Raw genomic sequence first — 24,476 nt, 5'->3', positions numbered from 1 at the left:
ATTTTTTTTTTGAAACAGGGTCTCTCTCTACATAGCTCTGGCTGTCCTGGAACTTGCTCTGTAGATCAGGCTGGTCTTGAACTCAGAGATCTACGCGTCTCTGCCTCCCATGTGCTGGGATTAAGCCTGGCAAGGTGCTTCCTCTTGAGTTTTCTTTCTCCATTTCTGGAGAGGGATGAGGGAAATCCTTTGCAATTGGCATTTTTTTTTTAAAGATTGACTTATTTATGTGTATAACATTTTGCCTTCATGCAGAATGCAGAATTGCAGGCCAGAAGAGGGCACCAGATCTCATTACAGATGGTTGTGAGCCACCATGTGGTTTCTGGGAATTGAACTCAGGACCTCTGGAAGATCAGTCAGTGCTCTTAACCTCTGAGCCATCTCTCCAGCCCAAGAGGCATGTTCTTGTTGAGATATCATCACCACCAGAAAACTAAGTACAATCTTGTGGAGAATTTGAGACTGTGGAATGGTGTATAGACCTGGAAGGGCCCAAAAGTATCCACTGAGTCATGGTGATACAGGGTCTCCTGTACCAGAAGCCTCACTGGACATTGGATTATGTATGCAAAGAGAGCCCAAGGCATGGATGGCAGGTTGACTGAGGGTTATCAAGACTCTGAAGGTGGAGAGTAGCAGTTTTTTGGGTAGAGCTTGACACTGGAAATACCTCCTAAAATGGTCTAGTAATACCAGTGTTATTTGTTTTCATAGGTGAAGCCTAAGTTATCTACCTCCCTATTATTAGAATTGGGGGCTAGACTTGAGACATAACACAACTACAAATTTAGTAGATGAAAAGCATGATTACATTGTTTTCGCCAGTAGTTGTCAAGTTACTATGTAAACTTTCTTTAATTCTTTCTTTTTGTTGGAGTTCTTAGCTACTGAGTTACATCACTAGCATAAAAAGGAGTTGTTGGCATTTGCTGAATAGTTTATTCAGTGTTTGTAGCAAGGATGTGGTTGGGTGGTTATTTGGTTAGATGAAGTACCAGTGCATTTCCAAGCCTAGGTTTTAGTTACTGTTTTGAGGCATCTCACTGTGGTACTCTTCATATGAGTGTGTGAAGTACTCACCTGGTACTTCTTCATATGCTTACTGTATGCACCTGCTTCAGCCTTCTGAGCAGCTATCACTCCAAGTGTTGGCTGCTGCAGGAGTTCAGCCTGTAGTTTGATTTTTTTTTTTTATTTTATCCATGATCTTTTGTGTAGATGTTGCTTGTTTTGGAATGTAGTTGGGTCTGTTAGGTTTTAGTTTGTTTTTAGATGGGATCTTACTCTATAGCCCTGGCTGCTCTAGAACTTGGAGCAATTCTCTTACCACCTGTGTGTACTACCAGACTTGGCTATGTCTCTTGTCTTTAAAAATAAATAAATAAATAAATAACCTTATTTAATTTTTTTATTTGTGTGTATATGTGTGTTTTGTGAGTCTGCCATGTGTATGCAGGTTCCTGGAAGCCAGAGGTGTGGCGTCCCCTTGGGCTGGAGTTATAGGCAGTTGTAAGCTGCCAACGTGAGTGCTAGGAACCAAATTTGAGTTCTCTGAAAGAGCAGCTAATGTTCTAAATTGCTGAGTCATCTCTCCAATCCCATCTCTCTTGTCTTGATGCTTTGCTTTTGTGCTTGCACAGGTTTATGCTTTGTAAATACATGCCTGTCTCAGTGATAGCATGTTCTGGCCCCATCACAGGTTGCAGGTGACTCGAGTTACAAGGACAGACTCTGACTCTTCCCACAGTAGTTGCTCTCCTCCTCCTTCTCTCTTGAGGCTCTCAAAGGCCAGTGCCTTTCTGTGATGCTTTCCTCTCTGTCAGTCTGTCTGCTCCAATTTACAGTACAGTAGAAAGTAGCAGTTCATGTTCCACATTCCTTTATCTGTTACAGTGTGTTTTTATTTTACATATATGTGTTTTTCCTGCATGTGACCCACATGTGTGTAGTGCCCACAGAGGGCAAAAGAGGGCATTGGACCCTCTGGAACTGGGATTACAGATGGTTATGAGCCACCATGTGGATACTGGAGACTAAACTTGGGTCCTCTGCAAGAGCAGCAAAAGCTCTTAACCTCCTGTGAGCCATCTCTCCAGCCTCAACTCTCTCTGTCTGTCTCTCTGTCTCTATGTGTGTGTGTCTGTCTGTATAGGCCAAAGGGACAAGTTCAGTTGTCACTCCTTAGGAATACTGTCCACTTGCCAGGTGTGATAGCACACGCCTTTAACCCTAGCACTTGGGAGTGGTGGATCTCTGTGAGTTTGAGTCTAGCCTGATCTGTGTAGTGAGTTCCAGGACAACCAGGGCTACATAGTGAGACCCTGTCTCGAGAAAACAAAACAAAGGAATGTTGAGCATTGTATTTTGAGGCAGGGTCTCTTATTGGTCTGAAGCTTGTATAATTAGGGCAGGCTGCCTAGCTAACAGTTGTAGGGATCTGCCTGTCTTTATCTCCCTAGTGTTGAATTAATATGCACTACCACAGCTGCTTTTTTATGTGGATTTTGGAGGACCATGCTCAGATCCCTCAGCAGGTGGTTTATGGATTGAGCTATCTCCCTGGTCCATGCTCCATTTCCACATTTCTTAATTCTGATTTTTATTGCCTGTATACAAACTTTCATAGCATCTTTTTTTTAAATATTTATTATGTATACAATGTTCTCAGTATTCTGTCTGCATGTATGCCTGCAGGCCAGAAGAGAGCACCAGATCTCATTACAGATGGTTGTGAGCCACCACGTGGGTGCTGGAATTGAACTCTGGACCTTTGGAAGAGCAGCCAGGGTTCTTAACCACTGAGCCATCTCTCCAGCCCAGCATCTTTTTTTTTTTAATTTAAGTCTGGGGTGTCTTTCTTCCATTTTTTTTCATGTGTATGTGGTATATGTGTACAAATATGTGTCGAAATGCTATAGGTTGATGTTAGAAATCTTCCTTGGTCACTTTTCCATCTTTTTTTTTTTTCATTTTTTGAGACTGAGTTTCTTCGTGTTGCTCTGGCTAGCTGTTCTTGAACTCAGAGATCAACCTACCTCTGCCTCCCAAGTGCTGGAATTAATCCTGTCCATCTTCTCTGTCTCTCTGTCTGTCTCTGTCTCTGTCTCTCTGTCTCTCTTTCTTTCTTTTGAGACAGGGTTTCTCTGTAGCTTTGGAGCCTGTCTGAAACTTACTTTGTAGACCAGTCTGGCCTCAAACTCATGGAGATATGCCTGTCTCTGCCTCCCAAGTGCTGGAATTAATCCTGTCCATCTTCTCTGTCTCTCTGTCTGTCTCTGTCTCTGTCTCTCTGTCTCTCTTTCTTTCTTTTGAGACAGGGTTTCTCTGTAGCTTTGGAGCCTGTCTGAAACTTACTTTGTAGACCAGTCTGGCCTCAAACTCATGGAGATATGCCTGTCTCTGCCTCCCAAGTGCTGGAATTAAAGGCCTGTGCCACCACTGCCACTCTTACATCTTATTGAGACAAGGTCTCTCAACCAAACCTAGAGCTTGCCAATATGGCTAGTCTCACTAGCCAGCATTTATGAGGGTTCTGGGGATCAGAACTCCAGTCCTCTTGCTGTTGAGGACTTTAACAATATTGAGTGCTTTAACAATCCTGAGCCATCTCCACATCCCTGAATTGAGAGTTTTGATAGTTTGTTTGGAGAGATATATTGTATGCTGTCACTAGCACTGTGGTGCGGGTTATCCAGCAGGATTCTTCCTCGTTCATCGCATCTTTGTGCCCCCAGTGCATCTTGGGAACATCTTAAAGACTCTCTTCTACTGCCAACTAGGTTCCCCAGCCCTAGTGAACCCTGAATCTCATGTAAAGGGTGTGAATAACCAGACCTTGATGATGTGGGACTCTTCTGTTGTACTGGAGACAGACCAAGGCTCTCCTTTGGGAGAAGGGCTGCAGGGGCCACAAGAGGATGTTTAGGTCAGTTATTCTGTGTGGCCCTGCTGTGTGGTCCTCAGTACAGGGCCTAGGTGTGGTCCTTAGCTCTTCTACCTCACTTTCCCCAGACTGTTTCTCATGTCTTTCATGAGAAAAGCTCTCCTGTGGCTTGAGAGAACAGGGGGCTTGTGGGGTGAGAAACCATAGCTTTGGATGCTGGGAAGCTCCTGGTGAGAACCAGGTATGCCCTCGACTAGCCCAGAGTTCCTGTCTTGACCACAGCCACTTGTTTCTCAGAGACCTGTCCCACAACCTACTCCAGACGCTGGACACTGGACTCCTAGTGAACCTCTCGGCACTGGTGGAGCTGTGAGTGTCCCCTCCCTGTTATGCCTGCCACACTGAAGTTTACTCAGGGCAAGCAGGAAGTGCTACCTGTCAGCAAAGGGTTACACCTTGTCCAATCCTTGTTTCTTGCAGGGACATAAGCAACAATAGGATTTCTACATTAGAAGAAGGAGTGTTTGCTAATTTATTTAATTTAAGTGAAATGTAAGTTGCTTTGTTTTTAGTGGGTGTCAGTAACTGGTCTCTTATCCCCAACACCTCCTCTGTCCTCCTGCCCTGTTCCATTCTTCCTCCCAGTTTTGAGAGCTGTGGGCGGTGGGAGGTTGATCTGTATCCCTGCTGGCCTGGTACCCCACACCTACCCCTCCCCTGCAGAAACCTGAGTGGGAACCCATTTGAGTGCAACTGTGGTCTGGCGTGGCTGCCACGCTGGGCAAAGGAACAACGGGTGCATGTGGTACAGCCTGAGGCAGCCACGTGCAGTGGGCCCATACCACTGGCCGGCCAACCTCTCCTCAGTATCCCCTTATTGGACAGTGCCTGTGGTGAGTGCAGGGGATGTGGGGCAAAACGACAAGGATGACACTGTTTTCCTTACTGGGAGAGTGGAGTTACTGACCTGGTGGCTGATGAGGCCCAGGGAAACATACATGGGAAGATAGTGGCCAAATATGGTCTAGAAGGCCTCTTTGGGGGTGGGGGCTCTGCCATGGAGAGTTAAAGAGAGTTGGTGAGGAAACAAGATGCAGCCAGGAGAAGGTAAGGCCCTGGGACCCAATGTATTTGTCTGTTCCCAGGTCAAGACTATGTGGCCTGCCTCCCTGACAACAGCTCAGGCACTGTGGCAGCAGTGCCTTTCTTCTTTGCTCATGAGGGGCCATTGGAACCTGAGGCCTGCAGTGCCTTCTGCTTCTCGGCTGGTGAGAGCCTTGCGGCCCTCTCAGAACAGAACCAGTGTCTCTGTGGGGCAGGCCAGCCCTCCAACACTTCTGCAGCCTGCTCGTCCTGGTGTTCCAGCATTTCACTGTCCCTCAGCTCTGCCTGTGGGGGCCCCACTTTGCTCCAGCACATCTTTCCTGCCTCCCCAGGGGCTGCCCTGGTGGGGCCCCGTGGACCCCTGGCCTCTGGCCAGCCAGCAGACTTCCACATCACTTCCCCTCTGCCCATCAGCTCCACACGCTGGAACTTTGGAGATGGCTCCTCTGAGGTGGACATGGCTGGCCCTGCTGCCACCCACTCCTATGTACTACCTGGGGGCTATCACGTGACAGTTGTGCTGGCCTTAGGGACTGCCTCAGCTCTGCTAAAGACAGAAGTGCAAGTAGAAATGGCACCTACTGTCCTGGAGCTTGTGTGCCCATCCTCCGTGCATAGTGATGAGAGCCTTGAACTTGGCATACGGCACCGTGGAGGCTCAGCCCTCCAAGTCACCTATAGCATCCTGGCCTTGGATAAGGTGCCTGCTCAAGGTGCTTACCCTGATTCACCCCTCATGCTTCCTTTTCTATGCTGGGGTAGGGTAGAGCCTGCTACTCCAGCCTCAGGCATACCTTGATGTCTTGTTCTTTGCTTACCATCCCCTAGTGGTGCACCCACTCTGCCCCTCAGACACAGAGATCCTCCCTGACAATGGGCACTGCTACCGCCTGGTAGCAGAGAAGGCACCTTGGCTGCAAGCACAGGAGCAGTGCCGGACCTGGGCTGGAGCTGCTCTGGCCATGGTGGACAGTCCTGCTATTCAGCGCTTCCTGATCTCTCAGGTTACCAGGTACTTGCCTCCAAACCCTAGAAGAGCCAAAGTGGGTAGAGGTTGCTGAGGATGCTGGGTGTGGACTGAGTCTGAGGCCTGTAGAAGCTCAAGAGGTGAACTGGGAGCAGCTGGGCCTTTGTGTCCTGCTCCACAGCTGGCCATTGCTGGCAGCTCTGCCTGTATAAAGGTGGGTGTGGATGGGTCAGCTTCTCTAAACACTTACGGGAAGTGTCACAGGTTGAACTAGGTTCAGGCCTCGAGTCTTTCCTGACCGTGTAGTGGAGGGCCCTGAGTCCTGCTGCCTGGACTGGTTCTTGGTGACCACCAGGATATACTTTCTCCTCCTCATACCCCTATGCTCACCACCCTCTGATACACAGTGAGTGACAGTGCTCTCCATCTGTGGACAGCTTGTCAGCCTCCTGTGCCCTGTCCAGGCTTGTAGGGACATATACTGAGACCCTACAGTCTTCTGTGTCAGGGTGGGTGGTAAGGGTGCACTTCTCCTCTCTTACGAGTCTATTCCCTGGGTGGGGTGGGAACTCCTGTCTTAAGGGTCACTCACATCCTTTATATTGCCTGTGCTGAGAAGGGGAAATAGAGGTCCAGAGTGGCTAAGAACCCTCTCCAGAATCATCCAGGTAATGGTGACAGTGACCTTACATGGAATCAGGGCTCCATTAGGACTCCCCACCTATGTACCACTGTGTGTACTTGTGCATATATATTCCTGTGTATGTGCCTGTGCCAAAACTGGGCCATGAACCTCTAAACCTTGCCTCTAGAAGGGCCTTTCTGCCTTGATAGAACTATCAGGTAGCACCCATGGGTAAGACAGTCTTGATCCTCTGCTCCAGCCCTCAGAGTTTCCCTTCAGGACAAGGTCTGGTGGCCCTTGATCCTGAGCAAAATCTGAGGTCTCTAAGAAGAGCTGGTTCTATACATATGATTCTGGTTGAATGTGGCTTATGGGCCTGGGTTATTAGTCCTTGCTGAGTAATGTTTCTGAGGCTGTATCATCACCTGGAAAATGAGAGTGATATGACCCATCTGCCAGGGTGTTGTGAGGGGTGTGTCCCCAGATGTAAGGTATAACTGCTCCCTGATGGCCTGGCCCTCCCTTGACTCTGCCCTCAGGAGCCTGGATGTGTGGATCGGCTTCTCATCTGTGGAGGGGGCAGAGAAAGGCCTGGATCCTCAGGGTGAGGCCTTCAGCCTGGAAAGCTGTCAGAACTGGCTGCCAGGGGAGCCACACCCAGCCACAGCAGAACACTGTGTGCATCTGGGGCCCGCTGGGCAGTGCAACACAGACCTGTGTTCGGCACCACATAGTTATGTCTGCGAGCTGAGACCTGGAGGTATGGACTGCTCTGTAGCAGGAGCCGCTCTTCCTTGTTCTTACCTTCTCAGGCTCAGTAGTGACCATGTGTTTGCTGAATGTTTGTTCTTTTGCCTGGGTTGGTACTGAACCAGAAGAAATAAAGACAGAAAGAATAAGATAAGAGGATGGGGCAAATGGTTCTGCCAGGTGACTCAGCCCTAGGTCCAGCCCCAACCTGGGTATTTCCCCAGTGTCTCCTCTGCCTGGCCCTGGCATCCATTGCATACTTTCCTACCCCTAGGGCCTGTGTGGGGTGCTGAGAACTTTCTTGTGGGAGTGTCTGGTGGAGGCATGTCCGGACCCCTGCATCCATTGGCACAGCAGGAAACTCTCCAGGACCCCCTGCAGCCTGTGGAGGTAGGCCAGTCCCTTTTGTGTTCTAGAACCCAAAGACCTTGCATTTTTGCAGCTCCAGAGGCCTTGAATTGCTTCTCCAGTAATCAGGTTGGGGGCTGGAGATATGGTGCAGTAGTAGAGCAGTAGTCTAGCATTAGTGAGGGTCTGGGTTCAGTTCTTGGCACCCTAACCCTTTAAAAACAACAACAACAAAACCAACCCTCAAAGCTGGTTTTGGTAGAGGTTGTTAAATATCATTAGTGCAGCCAGTCTGACATTTAGAAAAATACTCAGAGTGCAGATGAGAAGCATCTCATTCTATTATCTGAGAAGTCTTGCTGTGTAGCCCGGGAAGGTCTTGAACTCATGATCTTGCTTTAGCCTCCCTGTTGTTCACAGATGATTTTGATCTGATTTTTCTTCTCAAGTGATATGAAATGAGGTATATGGTAGCCTTGAGAGGGCTATGCTTACACCTCAAGGGGTAGATCTTTTGAGTTGAGGCAGTTCCATCTCCTCTAGGTCATGGTGTTTCCTGGCCTGAGCCCTACCCGTGAAGCCTTTCTCACTGCAGCAGAGTTTGAGACCATGGAGCTTGAAGATCCTGTCCAGCTGCGTCTGCAGGTGTACCGTCCCTCAAGAGGAGCAGGTGGGGTTCTGTAAGGGATAGGAGCTGGAGACTTAGGTGGGCTTTCTGAATTCTCTCATGCCTTCTAATCCCAGCTTCAAGGTAGACTGAAGGCAGGTTCTGCAGAGTTGCCAACTCCTGTTTCCTTGTCCCAATGATAGATCGGGTAGTGCCTGCTTGGGCATGGTCTAGTGGCAGGGGAGTGATGATGGAAATGAGGAACTTCTTATCCAGGTTTGGTTTTGTAATGGGTAAGAAGGGAATCCTTAATAGTAGCTTGTTAATGATCAGGTTTCTGACATTCTTCCTCTCCTAGCAGTGGCCCCAGAAGGCAGCAGTGAGCCTGACAACAGAACTGAGCTAGCTCGCAAGTGTGTGCCCAAGGAACACTGGTGTCCTGGAGCCAATGTCTGTGTACCTTTTGATGCCTCCTGCAACCCTCATGTCTGCATCAATGGGTCCATGTCAGGGTTGAGACTTCCCAGAGCCAACTACACGCTGTGGAAGGAGTTCCTCTTCTCTGTGCCTGCAGGGCCTCCCACACAATACTTGGTATGTGTCCTGGTGTGGGCCTGTATGTCGCTGACTGCCCAGGATCCTGGTCTCTCATCAGATACCTTGCAGGCTTCTTGTGTGTGCCCAACAGCCTTGCCTTGATTCTCTTGCCTACATCCTGCTTCAAAGCCCCTGTCTCAGCTCCTTCTCAGGGTCTCTGTCCTTGTGTTATCTAAGGGGGAACTCTTGTTCTCCCTTGGAGCAGCTACCTGCTTTCTATCTTTCTATCCCTGAGAAAGTTCTTTTCACCTGTGGCAGTCCCTCTTGTTACATCTTCCTTGTGCATGTTCCCTGTGTTAACAATGTCCTGTTTGTCTCAGCCATGAGTGCCTTGGAGCAGGGACTCCATGAAGTACCATTGACAGTGCTGAGACCTGAGATGGGTATCCTGTCCACTCTCTCTCAGTAGTTCCTATAGTCTTTTATCATGGGGACACAATTCAATACTGCTTCCCTCTTCTATAGGTTACCCTCCATGGACAGGATGTCCCTGTGTTCCCTGGTGACCTCATTGGCATACAACATGATGCTGGCCCAGGTACCCTTCTGCACTGCCCCCTGGCTTCCAGTTGTCTTGACCAAGCCCTGTACCTTTCTACCAATGCATCAGATTGGCAGACCCACCTGCCTATTCATCTGGAAGAAGCTTGGGCTGGCCCAGCCTGCTCCCTACAGCTGCTCTTGGCCACAGAACAGCTCACCCCGCTGCTGGGCCTTGAATCTAACCCTGGACTACAACATCCTGGGCGCTATGAGGTCCGGGCTACAGTGGGCAACAGTGTGTCCAGGCACAATTTGTCCTGCAGCTTCAATGTGATCTCTCCAGTGGCTGGACTAAGAGTCATTCACCCTGTTCCTCTTGATGGCCACCTCTACGTGCCAACCAACGGCTCAGTTTTGGTGCTTCAGGTGGACTCTGGTGCTAATGCCACTGTCACGGCTCATTGGCTTGGGGGCAACATTAGTGCTCCCTTTGAGGATGCCTGCCCTCCTGAGGTGGATATTCTCAAGCAAGACTGCACTGAAGAGTCTAATGGCACCCTATTCTCAGTGTTGGTACTACCCAGGCTTACAGAAGGGGATCATGCCATGGAGATTGTGGCACAGAATGGAGCCAGCAAGGCCAATATCAGCTTGAGGGTGACAGCTGAGGAGCCCATCTGTGGCCTCCGTGCTGTGCCAAGCCCCAAGGCCCGAGTGTTGCAGGGCATCCTAGTGGTAAGTGTGGTCTGCAACCTAGCCCTCTAAATGATGAGAACAGGATCCTCCCACTGAGGAAGCCCTCAGCTGTCCTCCAAGGATGACAGTTTCTATTACATGCTTTCCATGTGAGACCTGCTGGGAGCCTTTGTCTACTTAGTGATTCTCTCTTAGTGGTGCTGGGGATGGACCCTAGGGACCCATACATGGAAGGCAGGTTTTATTGTTGTGAGCTGCACCCGAGCACCATTTAGAAATGTGTACTTTACTGACAGTCCCAGCTAGAGCAGCTGCTCTGCAGACTTTCTCAGGCTTTTTTATATTCCAGATTTTTTATTTGGTTTGGTTTGTTTTGTTTTGTTTTTTTTTTCAAGACAGGGTTTCTCGTTGGCTGGAGAGAGAGCTAAGTGGTTAAAAGCAATTCCCAGCACCCACATGACAGCTCACAACTGTCTGTAACTCCAGTTCTAGGAGACCTGCCACCCATGGCAAAACATCAATACACATAAAATTAAAGAGATAAATAATTAAAAAAAAAAAAGACGGGGTTTCTCTGTGTAGCCTTGGCTGTCCTGGGTCATGGAACTTACTCTATAGAGTAGGCTGGCTTTGAACTCACAGAGATCCACCTGTCTCTGGGATTAAAGGCCTGAGCCACCACAACCAGGCTATTCTTCAGGTTTTTTGAAACATTCATCACACTTGACCCCACCCTTCACTGAGTCTCCATGAATCCCCATGTGTTTCTGGGCTATCTGCTGTGCTTGTAGCTACCTGATGCATGTGCCTGTTGCCTCAGGATCTGAAGCCTCAGAGGATAACTGCTAGCTACCTTAGTACCTTAGGGGGATGGCGCTATCTCCTCATCTTGGACATGCCCACCCTAACACCAGCAGACATTGAAAGGGCCATTTCTAGCCAGCTGGTGGTAGCACACACCTTTATTCCCAACTTTTGAGAAGCAGAAGCAGGCAGATCTCTGAGTTTGAGATCTGCAGAGCTCTACAGAGGGAGTTCCAGGGCATCCAAGGCTACACAAAGTTACCCTGTCTCAAAAAAACAAAAGGAAGGAAGGGCCGTTTCTTTCCGTCTCCTATGACTTGTCCAGTTGTATGCTTTGGCTTCCCCTGTGGATATACCTGTTCTACACTGACCTGGGTCAGCATCCAAGACTATGAGCATGGGTGTCTTGCAGTCAGGGCTCAGCTGGTAGACTTACATCGTCCACTCTGCACCACACACAAAATTCTCTAGTAAGTCTGAGGGGGACAGATGGGGCTGGGGCAGAGTCAGCTCCAGACTGGGGCAAAATCATAGCTTTGGCCAATGTCTTGTCATTTCTGTAGCGGTACAGCCCCATGGTGGAGGCTGGCTCGGATGTGACCTTCCGATGGACCATTGATGATAAACCGTCCCTGACTTTCCACAACACTGTCTTCAATGTAATCTACCAGAGTGCTGCCATCTTCAAGCTCTCGGTAGGCAGGGGCCAATGGAGGGAGGCATGGGGTCCTGGGATATCTGGGTGCTCACTTTGCCTTCTGTTCTGCTTTGCTTTGCTCCTGAGGACGCTGCTGCAGCTGTGGGTGAGTGTGGGGAGGCTGCTGAGTCGGGGCTCGAGGCCTTTCACCCATTGGTCTGTCCTTGCTGCCTCTGGGCCATACCCACTGATGCCTGTCTCCTCAGCTGACAGCCTCTAACCACGTGAGCAACGTCACCGTGAACTACAATGTCACTGTGGAGCGGATGAACAAGATGCGGGGGCTGTGGGTATCTGCAGTGCCTTCTGTGTTGCCTCCCAATGCCACACTGTTACTGACGGGTGGTGTGCTGGTGGACTCAGCTGTGGAGGTGGCCTTCCTGTGAGTGCCTCTGGGCCTAGAGAGGGGGAGTGGCTAGCTGAGCAGGGCCTGGGTTGGGGCTGGCATCAGGTTCTCATTTCAGCCCCTAGCATTTATCCTGGAATCCTGGCTCAGAGCTACAATTCCCTCTTCTGTTGGGAGTACTGGTAGATAGGACCACATGAGGGGCAGAGATCCTCGTATGGTAGAGCCAACATAGTATCTTGAACCCATGAACCAGGAAAGAATGATTGTAGAATTTGCATTCAGAGCCAGGGGCACCCTATCTACTCATCTTGCCTGCTCACTGTCTGCCTGCTGCCCTGGCAGGTGGATCTTTGGGGATGGGGAGCAGGTACTCCGCCAGTTCAAGCCTCCATACAACGAGTCCTTCCAGGTCCCGGACCCTACAGTGGCCCAGGTGCTTGTGGAACACAATACCACGCATATTTACGCCACCCCAGGTGAGGGGTGGGGCCATTGCCTTTCAGGTCCTGAGCTTAGACAGCCTACCTTTGGGTATAACATCCCATATCACTCCCACTTTGACCTAGCCTGGGTTGGTGGTGGGGAAAAGTCCTTACTTGGGTAAAGGAGGGGCACCTAGACATTGAGAACGGGGGTGGGTTGACAGGGTCCCCAAGGCCTCAGTATATATCTTCAATTTCAGCCTGGGAGAGTAAGATGGGGTCATTGTTTAATTATTTTAAAAGCTCCTGAGGCTGCACACTGTAATATCCCCACTCCACCACTTGGCATGTAGTATTCATGCCATGTACTTGCTCCTGCTTGTGCTGGTATGTTCTTCCATGTTCACCCTTGTGCAGTTGTGTGTTAGAAACGGTCTTGTCCATTCTCTTGCTCATTGTGGACCCTTGAGTGTTCTGCCCTGTACATGGCCTGGGTTTGAACACCTTCTGGGCCTGATCCAAGAGCATAGCAGTTGAAGCTTTGAGCAAGACTGTCCTCGTGCAGTAGCAAGTGCTAGGTGGGGATTCTGTGAGCAGGAAGTCCCACCTGGGCCTGTCTCCACAGGTGAGTACAACTTGACCGTCGTTGTGTCCAATACCTATGAGAACCTGACGCAGCAGGTGCCTGTGAGTGTGCGCACTGTGCTCCCCAACGTGACCATTGCCATGAGCAGCAACATCCTGGTAGCCGGCCGACCCATCACTTTTTCTCCATACCCACTGCCCTCAGCTGATGGTGTCTTATATACATGGGACTTCGGGGATGGATCTCCTGTCCTAGTACAGAGCCAGCCAGCACTCAGCCACACCTATACCAAGACGGGCACCTACAGAGTCATTTTGGAGGTTAACAACACAGTGAGCAGTGTGGCAGCACATATAGACATCCGTGTCTTCCAGGAGTTGCGTGGCCTGACTGTGTGTTTGAGCCCATCTGTGGAACAGGGAGCCCCCACGATAGTCAGTGCCACTGTGGAGTCAGGTGACAACATTACATGGACATTTGACATGGGCGATGGCACTGTATTCACAGGCCCTGAGGCTACAGTGCAGCATGTATATCTGCGGGCCCAGAACTGCACCGTGACAGTAGTAGCAGCCAGCCCTGTTGGCCACTTGTCCCAGAGTTTGCATGTGCAAGTGTTTGTCCTGGAGGTATTACGCATAGAACCCTCTACCTGCATCCCCATGCAGCCCAATGCCCAGCTTATGGCCCATGTCACTGGGAACCCTGCCCATTATCTCTTTGATTGGACCTTTGGGGATGGCTCCTCCAATGTGACCGTCCATGGGCATCCAGTAGTGACACATAACTTCACACGGAGTGGCACATTCCCGCTCGTGTTGGTCCTGTCAAGCCATGTGAACAAGGCACATTACTTCACCAGCATCTGTGTGGAACCCGAGATACGCAACATCACCCTGCAACCTGAGAGGCAGTTTGTGAAGCTTGGGGATGAAGCCTGGCTGGTTGCCTACTCTTGGCCGCCATTCCCCTATCACTACACCTGGGACTTTGGCACTGAAGATATTACCCACACCCATACTGGGGCCTCTGAAGTGACATTTATCTACCAAGAACCAGGCTCCTACTTGGTGATTGTCACTGTGTCCAACAACATCTCTGCTACCAATGACTCGGCTTTTGTGGAGGTACAGGAGCCCGTGTTAGTCACTGGCATCAGGATCAATGGCTCCCATGTGCTGGAGCTGCAGCAGCCTTATCTGTTCTCGGCAGTGGGCAGTGGGAGCCCTGCCACCTACCTGTGGGAACTGGGAGATGGAAGCCAGCAAGAGGGTCCTGAGGTCACTCATATGTATAGCAGCACTGGTGACTTCACTGTCAGGGTGTCTGGCTGGAATGAGGTGAGCCGCAGTGAGACCCAACTCAATATCACAGTGAAGCAGCGTGTGCAGGGGCTCACCATCAATGCCAGTCGCACAGTGGTGCCCTTGAATGGCAGTGTGAGCTTTAGCACTTTGTTGGAGGTGGGTAGTGATGTTCACTACTCCTGGGTGCTCTGTGACCGATGTACGCCCATTCCAGGTGGCTCTACTATTTCCTACACCTTCCGCTCAGTGGGTACTTTCAATATTATTGTCACAGCTGAGAATGAGCTGGGTTCTGCCCAGGACAGCATCTTCATCTATGTTCTGCAGCTCATCGAGGGGCTGCAGATAGTGGGAGGTGGTGGCAGCTGCTGCTTCCCCACCAACTCCACACTGCAGCTGCAAGCTGCAGTTAGGGATGGCACCAACATCTCCTACAGCTGGACAGCCCAGCAGTATGGCGGCCTCACCCTCATTGGCAGTGGCAAGAGCTTTTCGCTCACTGCACTCAAGGCTAGCACCTACCATATTCATCTCAGAGCCACCAACATGTTGGGCAGTGCCTCAGCCAACCGCACCATAGACTTTGTGGAGCCTGTGGAGTGTCTAATCCTGTATGCATCTCCCAATCCAGCTGCTGTCAATGTAAGCCTCACCTTTCGTGCTGAAGTGGCTGGTGGCAGTGGTGTTGTTTACACTTGGTACCTGGAGGAAGGACTGAGTTGGGAGACTTTGACGCCATCCACCACCCATAACTTTGCTACAGCTGGCCTGCACTTGGTCAGAGTCACAGCTGAGAACCAGTTGGGCTCAGTTAATGCCACAATTGAAGTGGCCATACAGGTGCCTGTGGGTGGCCTGAGCATCAGAACCAGTGAGCCAGATAAGATCTTTGTGGCAGCTGGCTCCACTGTGCCCTTTTGGGGTCAGCTGGATGCAGGTACCAATGTGAGTTGGTGCTGGACTTTGCCGGGTGGCAGTAAGCACAGCCCGAACATTGTTGTGCGCCTCCCCACTGCTGGCAACTTCTCTGTGCAGCTTAATGCTTCCAATGCAGTCAGTTGGGTCTCAGCCATGTACAATCTCACAGTAGAGGAGCCTATTGTGAGCCTGGTGCTATGGGCCAGCAGCAAGGTGGTAGCACCTGGGCAGCCAGTCCACTTTCAGATCTTGCTGGCTGCTGGTTCTGCTGTTACTTTCCGACTTCAGGTTGGCGGGTCTATCCCTGAAGTACTCTCTGGTCCTCAGTTCTCCCATAGCTTTTTTCGGGTTGGAGACCATATGGTAAATGTGCAGGCTGAGAACCATGTGAGCCGGGCCCAAGCACAGGTTCGTATCTTAGTGCTGGAGGCTATTGTTGGGCTGCAGGTACCCAATTGCTGTGAGCCAGGCATTGCTACAGGCACTGAGAAGAACTTCACAGCCCGGGTACAGCAGGGCTCCCGAGTTGCCTATGCCTGGTACTTCTCTTTGCAAAAGGTTCAGGGTGACTCGTTGGTCATTCTATCGGGCCGTGATGTCACCTACACGCCTGTGGCTGCAGGATTACTGGAGATTCATGTGCGTGCCTTCAATGAACTGGGTGGTGTGAACCTCACACTAATGGTGGAAGTACAGGATATTATCCAGTATGTAAGACTTCAGAGTGGCCGCTGTTTTACCAACCGCTCAGCCCGGTTTGAGGCTGCTACAAGCCCCAGTCCCCGGCGTGTAGCCTACCACTGGGACTTTGGGGATGGGACTCCAGTACAGAACACAGATGAGTCCTGGACTGACCACAACTACCTACATCCTGGGGACTACCGCGTAGAAGTGAATGCCACAAACCTAGTGAGTTTTTTTGTGGCACAGACCACAGTGACTGTGCAGGTGCTAGCCTGCAGGGAGCCTGAGGTGGAGGTGGCACTGCCTTTGCAAGTGCTGATGCGGCGCTCCCAGCGCAACTACCTGGAGGCCCATGTTGATCTCCGCAACTGTGTCTCCTACCAAACTGAGTACCACTGGCAGATATATCGTACTGCCAGCTGTCAGCGGCCAGGACGTATGACTCAAATGGTACTTCGTGGTGTAGATGTGAGCCGTCCCCAGCTGGTGGTGCCACGGCTGGCTTTGCCTGTGGGCCACTACTGCTTTGTGTTTGTGGTTTCATTTGGGGACACACCATTGGCACGGAGCATCCAGGCCAACGTGACAGTAGCTGCTGAACGTCTGGTACCCATCATTGAAGGTGGCTCATACCGGGTATGGTCAGACACACAGGACCTGGTGCTGGATGGGAGCAAGTCCTATGACCCTAATCTGGAGGATGGGGACCAGACGCCACTCAACTTTCATTGGGCCTGCGTGGCTTCAACACAGGTCAGCCATGGGGACTTAGGGTGACAGGTCCTTCCTGCCTCCTCTGTCTCATGCATCCATGTCCAGTAAGTGCCTTAGCACTTGGATTATTCTTGGGGTGGGCCTTAGCCCCAGCACAGGAAAAGGTCTTCTAAGCCAGGGTCTGCTTTGAGACTGGTTAGAGTTCTTATACCCATTTCCCTTATTTGCTTTCATAGAGTGAGGCAGGTGGCTGTGTGCTGAACTTTGGGCCCCGTGGGAGCAGTATGGTCACCATCCCCCTGGAGCGCCTAGAAGCTGGTGTGGAATATACCTTCAACCTTATAGTGTGGAAAGCAGGCCGGAAGGAGGAAGCCACCAACCAGACGGTGGGTTGTGCTCTGTGAGTGGGCTGAAACCATGCACCTCAAACCAATAACGTTCCCTAAGACCTTTGAATATATATATTTTTTTTCGAGACAGGGTTTCTCTGTGGCTTTGGAGCCTGTCCTGGAACTGGCTCTGTAGACCAGGCTGGTCTCGAACTCACAGAGATCCGCCTGCCTCTGCCTCCCGAGTGCTGGGATTAAAGGCATGCGCCACCACCACCCAGCTCAAACAAAATATATTTTGTTTTGTTTTTCAAGATAGGGTTTCTCTGTGTAACAGTCCTAGCTGTCCTGGAACTAGCTCTTATAGACCAGCCTCTACCTCCCGAGTGCTGGGATGAAAGGCATGTGCCACCACCGCCTGGGTCCAGAACAAGAGTCGTGCAAACACTATGGTTTGCAAAAAAATGCACTTTATACTACCAGCATGAAAGGGAAATAATGAGAAGCCAAGTCCTTTGCCTGCCTAGGTAACTACACCCATCCACAAAGCCTGTCCTTGCTTCTGGGGCAGCGAGCCAGTTCTTGCTCAAACATCTGCCCCGGACTTGCCATAAAGGTAAAGACCACTGTGCAAGTGATGGCCACTTCTGTTGCTGTGGGATGGGTCCTGCCAGTATGTGTGGAGGGGTGCTGGGCTATTCTGGTGCCTCAGATTGAGGATGTCTCCTTAGCACCAGGCCTTCTCAGGTCACCTACCTGGAGATAGTCCTACCAAGTAAAGTGTTCTGAAGAGGGCACTCAGCAGGTCTTGCCTGACTGAGCTCACCCAGGTCCTACCCAGGTCACAAGCATGTCTGGGACAGCTATGTAAAAAAAGAAAGAAAGAAAGAAAGAAAGAAAGAAAGAAAGAAAGAAAGAAAGAAAGAAAGAAAGAAAAGAAAGAAAGAAAGAAAGAACGAACCTTGACTTCCTGGGTACTTTCCTTCCATCATGCACTGTCAGTGGTTCCCATGCTTCCTACTGCTGGGCCAGCAGGGCCCTGGAGTTATACCAGATGGCAGGCCTTCTGGATTTTGCTGCTTACCTAACTTGATTCACTCACCCAAAGATACAGCCTGGAATTTGGGCCAAACAGGAGTGGCCTGGGCTAGGAAGCTTTCCAGGGTGCAAGAGGGTAGAGCCTCCTTGTGACACTCTTGTCTCTTCCAGGTGCTGATTCGAAGTGGGCGAGTACCCATTGTGTCTCTTGAGTGTGTATCCTGCAAGGCACAAGCAGTGTATGAAGTGAGCCGTAGTTCCTACGTGTACTTGGAGGGTCACTGCCACAACTGCAGCAGTGGCTCCAAGCAAGGGGTGAGTAGCAGTCAGATGACAAGTCTCCTGGGAGGTACCCAGGGCACCCCTCTCACCATATCCTCCATGCTTTTGTCATGCAGCGCTGGGCAGCACGGACTTTCAGCAATAAGACTCTGGTCCTGGATGAGACTACAACATCCACAGGGAGCACTGGCATGCACCTGGTGGTGCGGCGGGGTGCGCTTCGTGATGGGGAAGGCTACATCTTCACACTCACTGTGCTGGGCCATTCGGGCGAGGAGGAGGGCTGTGCCTCCATCCGCCTCTCACCCAACCGCCCTCCACTTGGAGGCTCCTGTCACCTATTCCCATTGGATGCTGTACATGGTCTCACCACTAAAGTGCACTTTGAATGCACAGGTGAGTGTGGGTTACCTGGAGAGACTGGTGTGAGCCTGGACTCTGTACTAATGCTGTGTGTTCATAGGCTGGCGTGATGCAGAGGATGGTGGAGCTCCACTGGTATATGCCCTGTTGCTGAGGCGCTGTCGTCAGAGCTACTGTGAGGATTTCTGCATCTATAAGGGCAGTCTCTCCACCTATGGGGCTGTCCTGCCTCCTGGATTCCAGCCCCATTTTGTAGTGAGCCTGGCTGTGGTTGTACAAGACCAGCTTGGTGCTGCTGTTGTTGCACTCAACAGGTGAGCTGAACCCTGGAGAGGGAACATGAGCTGACCACCACTTACTTACAGTCTACTCCCACCCTCCAGGTCTCTTACCATTGTCCTGCCAGAACCCAGTGGTAATTCTGCAGACCTCATACCCTGGCTGTACAGCCTGACTGCCAGTGTGCTGCCTGGGCTGCTGAGGCAGGCTGACCCTCAGCATGTCATCGAGTACTCTCTAGCCCTTATTACTGTGCTCAATGAGGTCAGTGCATATGGACAGAAAAGGATCCCTTAGGTGTGCTCTGTGAGTGGGCTGAAACCATGCACCTCAAACCAATAACGTTCCCTAAGACCTTTGAATGCTAACTCCTACCCTACTACATACTAGGACCTTCCCAAGGTCAGCTTTCCCATAGTACCCTCTTGATACTCTGGACCTTGTATTATCCTTGATCTTTAAATCCCTGCCCATGCCTCATAACTGTACTGTAGCACCACCAGGTGCATGCCAGTGCTCCCCGTGGATAAATATCACGAGGAGGCCTGTCCTCTTCTCATGGTTCTTCTATGTTCCCTGCCTTCTCCAGTATGAGCAGGCCCCAGATATGGTGTCAGAGCCCAACCATGAGCAGCAGCTGCGAGCCCAAATGCGTAAGAACATCACAGAGACCCTGATTTCCCTGCGGGTCAACACCGTGGATGACATCCAGCAGATCACTGCTGCACTGGCCCAGTGCATGGTAAGACAGGTGCAGCCTTCTGCACTATGCACAGGCCCTGTGCATCATGAGAAAGGCTTCAGACAGGGAGATCTTTATAGCCTCTGCCAGTTTCTGCAGCCTCACTGTTGTCTCCCAATGTGTGCCCACATGCTCTTCTGGTGACTATAGGAAGATATGTGCCCTCTCATCAGGCCTGTAGTCATATCCCACTTAACTAGGCTTACCTGACAAAGCCTTATGACCTATGGAGGGTTACATTTTCTAAGCTGTGAGCCGAATGACCTGTATCTGATAGAAAGGCACTCTGTCAGGGTGGGATCTGTACAGGGACCAGTAGAATAGTCAAGTCCTCAGAGGACAGGGATTCAGAGAGCTCTGGGTAGAAGTCACTGTTACTATGTGGCTTCTGTGCCCTTGTATGTATCTAGATTTGGACTCTAGCCAAGGCCTTGACATCTTCCTTGCTTTTAGCCATGGAAACAGATAGCTGGGGTGATTAGTATGTAGGCCCCAGAAAGAACTTGAGTGCATCCTTGGGTTGGGAAGAGCCATAGAAGTCTTAACAAGGAAAGCCTTGAAGATTTCCATCCAGGCAGTCCTCAGTGCAGGTTAGAGGCAGGAAGCTGCCTAGAATACCAGCCATTGTGAGGAGACAGAGCCATTTAGTGGTGTGGAGGTGGAACTCGTAGATGCCATGAGCATGTGTGCTGAGGATGGGTCTGGAGGCCATGCTCATCTCCCTCGAAGGTGTCCAGCAGGGAGCTCATGTGTCGTTCATGCCTGAAGAAGATGCTACAGAAGCTGGAGGGCATGATGCGCATCTTGCAAGCTGAAACTACCGAGGGTACTGTGACACCCACTACCATTGCTGATAGCATCCTCAATATCACAGGTGCACAAACTGCCCCTCCCACTTCCTAGCCTCCCCTCCAGCTCTCACCACTTCTCAACATCCCTTACTTTCTTTGCCTGCCCAGGTGACCTCATCCACCTGGCCAGCTTGGACATGCAGGGCCCACAACCCTTGGAGCTGGGGGCTGAACCACCCTCACAGATTGTGGCATCCAAGGCCTACAACCTCTCATCAGCCCTCATGTGTATCCTCATGCGTTCCCGAGTACTCAACGAGGAGCCTCTGACCCTGGTGGGCGAGGAGATTGTGGCCCTGGGCAAACGCTCAGACCCACTCAGCCTTCTGTGTTACGGCAAAACCTTGGGACCCAGCTGCCATTTCTCCATTCCTGAGGCCTTCAGTGGGGCCCTGTCCAACCTCAGTGATATAGTGCAACTCATCTTCCTTGTGGATTCCAACCCCTTTCCCTTTGGCTACATTAGCAACTACACTGTCTCCACCAAAGTGGCATCTATGGCATTCCAGACACAGACTGGTACCCAAATCCCTATTGAGCGACTGGCCTCAGAGCGTGCCATCACAGTGAAGGTGCCAAACAACTCAGACCAGGCTGCCCAGGGCTCCCACAACTCTGCAGGCTCTACTGTTATACAGCCCCAGGCCTCAATCAGTGCTGTGGTCACCGCAGACAACAGCAACCCTCAAGCTGGGCTGCATCTGAGGATCACTTACACAGTGCTTAATGGTGTGTGTTCGGGGTGGGCACATGACTTGCCTATCCTCCTTCCTTGTCCCTAGGGAGGGGGTATTTATGCGGATACCATTAAATTTGCAGTCACAGGTCCTGGGGGCCTGGCCAGCTCTCAGTTTTCCTGTGGCCCTGGTTCCATAAAGCCCATATACCTGTAGTCACAGAGAAGCATGTGTTGACTTCCTTGTGGAGGTTCTTAGAATCTTCTGCCTAGGTGACTGACTCTCAAGTCCCATGACAACAACTTGCAGGGCGCCCTTAGTGTGATGAGTTTTTTGGTGGGTGTTTGATACTATGTATGTGGCCCCCAGAACGCTACCTGTCTGAGGAACCTGAGCCCTATCTGGCTGTCTACTTGCACTCGGTGTCCCAGCCCAATGAGTACAACTGCTCAGCCAGTAGGAGGATCAGCCTGGAGGTGCTTGAGGGTGCTGATCACAGGCCCTACACCTTTTTCATTGCTCCAGGGTGAGTGTCTCCCACTGGGACCACAGAGGTGGGGGTTGCAAGAGGGGAAGGAGGTGGGAGAAGGGTGAATGCAACTTGTCCTGCATTAGCCACAGGTATGTGGGCTAATTACGGAGCCAGGGCAATAGGAAGGCTGGGTGTGACACTCAGGGCCTTGGAGTCTGGCGGTGACACTACTCTGTCCCTTGTAGGACTGGGGCACTGGGCAGGAGTTACTACCTGAACCTGACCAGCCATTTCCACTGGTCTGCACTGGAGGTGTCTGTTGGCCTGTACACCTCCCTGTGCCAGTACTTCAATGAAGACATGATGATGTGGAGAACTGAGGGGATTGTACCCCTGGAGGAGACCTCACCCAGCCAGGCTGTCTGCCTTACCCGCCACCTCACTGCCTTTGGCGCTAGCCTTTTTGTGCCTCCCAGCCATGTCCAGTTCATCTTTCCTGTGAGTAATGCTCCTGTCCCTAGATATTTTCCATATTGGGAGAACCTGGGGCATCCTGATTCCATCCTTAGAAACTAAAATGTATAAGCTAAAGCCACCAGCACCTGATGATTCTTTCTTCCCAGGAACCTTCTGCAAGCATTAACTACATTGTCCTGTTGACATGTGCCATATGCCTGGTGACCTATGTGGTCATGGCTGTGATCCTGCGCAAGCTGGACCAGCTGGATGTTAGCCGAGTCCGTGTCATCCCATTCTGTGGGAAGGGAGGCCGTTTCAAATATGAAATCCTGGTCAAGACTGGCTGGAGCCGAGGTTCAGGTAAGGAAAGGGGTGATTAGGGGTGGGATGTGGAGTCTCCCCTGGCCTGGACTCTACAGTCTCGGTCCTGGACCCTGTCTGATGTTTATGGGGAGCAGTATCACAAAACAAGTGCTCAGTTCTCTAAATGTTGTGATAAGGACTTAGCTCAGAGATAAGGAAACAACAGATATGAAGACTGTGAGTGTAGCTCAGTGGCAGAACACTTACCTAGGATGCAGGGGCCCTGGGTTCGAGCCACAGCACTGCACAGACACAAAGAGAAAGACAACAGGTCCAAGAGCCAAGAAGATGCTCCTTACTTCAGAGTAGGGCAGGCCTCACATGCACAAAATCAAACTGCTCTATTGTAACTGCTCTGCAGTCCTTAATGTTTGTTTATTTATTTATTGGCTGGGGCAGGATGCAGTCTCACTATGTAGCTCTGGGAGGCCTAGAACTCCCTATGTAGACCTGGCTGGCCTCTCAGAGATCCACCCCTCTGCCACATGAATGCGGGGATTAAAGGTAAAGTGTGTGCCACTACCCCCACCTGATGTTTGTTATTAACATTAAAACTCGCTATTGGGGCTGCAGAGATGGCTCACTAGGTAAAGGGACTTACCAGCAAACCTGAATTTGATTCCTAGGCCCCACAAGGTGAAAGGAGAGAGCACACCCTATAGATAATCCTCTGACATCCATATGTGCACTGTAGCTTGCACTCAATAAATAGAATGTAATTTAAGAAAAAACCCAAGCTGTTCATCTGTGTAGTGGTGACGCATGCCCTTAATCCCAGCCCTTGGGAGGCAGAGGCAGGCAGATCTCTTGAGTTTGAGGCCAGCCTGATCTACAGAATGAGTTTCAGTACAGCCAGAACTAAACAGAGAAACCCTGTCTTGGGGAAGAAAAAAAAAAAAGCTCACAAGCCTAGGCTTCATAACAAGAGCCTGTCCCAGATACACCCTGGAAGTGAAAGCTTTTGGAAACTTTAGGATAGTGTGACTACAGCCACTCCAGCGCTTCTGGGACAAAGTAAACTGGCAGGTGTCATAGTCCACATTCGAATTGACTTGTCTTTGCTGCGAGTACTGTGGACACTCCCTGAAAACTCTGGGCAACTTTCACCAGCCTTGTCTGCGGAGACGGCTCCTCCTTTCTGGTGGCAGTTTCCCACGTGTGCATGGAAAGTCTCTTTGCTGACAGAGTCCAAGGCAAGAGCTTAGTTCAACAATTTTATTTATTTTTTATTCTAATCTTACTTCCAATGTTGCAATTTTTCACTCGTTTTGTTTATGTGCACTTGAGATAGACCTAGGGCCTCCTGCTGAGCACATGTTCTACTCCTGAGCTTTACCCCAAACCCACCAGTTTTTATTTCTAGGTGGTTTTTTGTTGTTGTTGTTGTTTTGTTGTTGTTGTTTTTGTTTGTTTGTTTGTTTTTTCGATACAGAGTTTCTCTGTGGTGTAGCTTTGGTGCCTGTCCTGGAACTAGCTCTTGTAGACCAGGCTTGCCTCTGACTCACAGAGATCTCTCAAAGGCCTGTTTCTGCCTCCCGAGTGCTGGGATTAAAGGTGTGTACCACCACCACCTGGCCCAGCTTTATTTCTTTGCCATACTTTTATTATTGTTGGCAAGTTCTCTCTTCTGAGTGCTCAGTTTTAAAAGCTATGACTTCATTTCTGGAGAGTAGACTACCTAAGCACATAACTGTTGCCTGGTCACTGACACACACATGTATCCTGTCACATGACAGGCTGACCAGGTTTACAATCCTGAGCTCGGCACGTATACCCTGGCCACTGAAAGCCATGCTATGTGGGCTTGGTGTTTGTTAACAAATTGAGAAACCTGGAATTTGGGTCTGTTTGAACTATGCAGACTGGACCTGGTGGTGCATGCCTATAATCCTAGCTACCTGGGAGGCTAACGTGGGGGAAATCACAAACTCAGGCAAATGAGGGCAAGTTGCAGGCCAGTTTGGGTGTCTTAATGAGATCCTGTGCTAAAATAAAATGCTTTAAAAAAATGGCTAGATATGGAACTCAGGATAGGGTACTTGGCTATCATAGAGCCCTGTGTTCAATCTACATTAGT

The 24,476-nt window shown here is 50.5% G+C and overlaps 1 protein-coding gene across 6 annotated transcripts in view; it reads left to right on the top strand.

Annotated features, from left to right (window-relative positions):
* Positions 1 to 24,476, top strand: part of Pkd1 (polycystin 1, transient receptor potential channel interacting) — a 49,765-nt gene that overhangs the window by 14,189 nt on the left and 11,100 nt on the right. For 3 of the 6 annotated variants that reach the window (XM_050137478.1, XM_050137496.1, XM_050137463.1), the window contains exons 2-26: positions 4,184 to 4,255; positions 4,367 to 4,438; positions 4,610 to 4,779; positions 5,032 to 5,703; positions 5,819 to 6,002; positions 7,122 to 7,342; positions 7,607 to 7,722; positions 8,224 to 8,350; positions 8,646 to 8,881; positions 9,350 to 10,102; positions 11,431 to 11,562; positions 11,771 to 11,946; positions 12,256 to 12,389; positions 12,961 to 16,583; positions 16,781 to 16,930; positions 18,083 to 18,226; positions 18,310 to 18,589; positions 18,657 to 18,870; positions 18,940 to 19,099; positions 19,425 to 19,577; positions 20,307 to 20,451; positions 20,537 to 21,157; positions 21,475 to 21,631; positions 21,823 to 22,075; positions 22,201 to 22,396. In XM_050137478.1, the coding sequence (XP_049993435.1) occupies positions 4,184 to 4,255; positions 4,367 to 4,438; positions 4,610 to 4,779; positions 5,032 to 5,703; positions 5,819 to 6,002; positions 7,122 to 7,342; positions 7,607 to 7,722; positions 8,224 to 8,350; positions 8,646 to 8,881; positions 9,350 to 10,102; positions 11,431 to 11,562; positions 11,771 to 11,946; positions 12,256 to 12,389; positions 12,961 to 16,583; positions 16,781 to 16,930; positions 18,083 to 18,226; positions 18,310 to 18,589; positions 18,657 to 18,870; positions 18,940 to 19,099; positions 19,425 to 19,577; positions 20,307 to 20,451; positions 20,537 to 21,157; positions 21,475 to 21,631; positions 21,823 to 22,075; positions 22,201 to 22,396 (9,161 nt within the window). The remainder of the gene's footprint in view (positions 1 to 4,183; positions 4,256 to 4,366; positions 4,439 to 4,609; positions 4,780 to 5,031; positions 5,704 to 5,818; positions 6,003 to 7,121; positions 7,343 to 7,606; positions 7,723 to 8,223; positions 8,351 to 8,645; positions 8,882 to 9,349; positions 10,103 to 11,430; positions 11,563 to 11,770; positions 11,947 to 12,255; positions 12,390 to 12,960; positions 16,584 to 16,780; positions 16,931 to 18,082; positions 18,227 to 18,309; positions 18,590 to 18,656; positions 18,871 to 18,939; positions 19,100 to 19,424; positions 19,578 to 20,306; positions 20,452 to 20,536; positions 21,158 to 21,474; positions 21,632 to 21,822; positions 22,076 to 22,200; positions 22,397 to 24,476) is intronic. The other 3 variants (XM_050137488.1, XM_050137471.1, XM_050137507.1) reach the window with 2 other exon arrangements.

This window comes from Alexandromys fortis, unplaced genomic scaffold, assembly GCF_014885135.2.
Source record: "Alexandromys fortis isolate MF-2015 unplaced genomic scaffold, M_Fortis_MF-2015_v1.1 scaffold_29, whole genome shotgun sequence".
Classification (NCBI taxonomy): domain Eukaryota; kingdom Metazoa; phylum Chordata; class Mammalia; order Rodentia; family Cricetidae; genus Alexandromys; species Alexandromys fortis.
The sequence above is the reverse complement of the archived record's forward strand: the minus strand, read 5'-3'. Positions and strand labels throughout refer to the sequence as shown.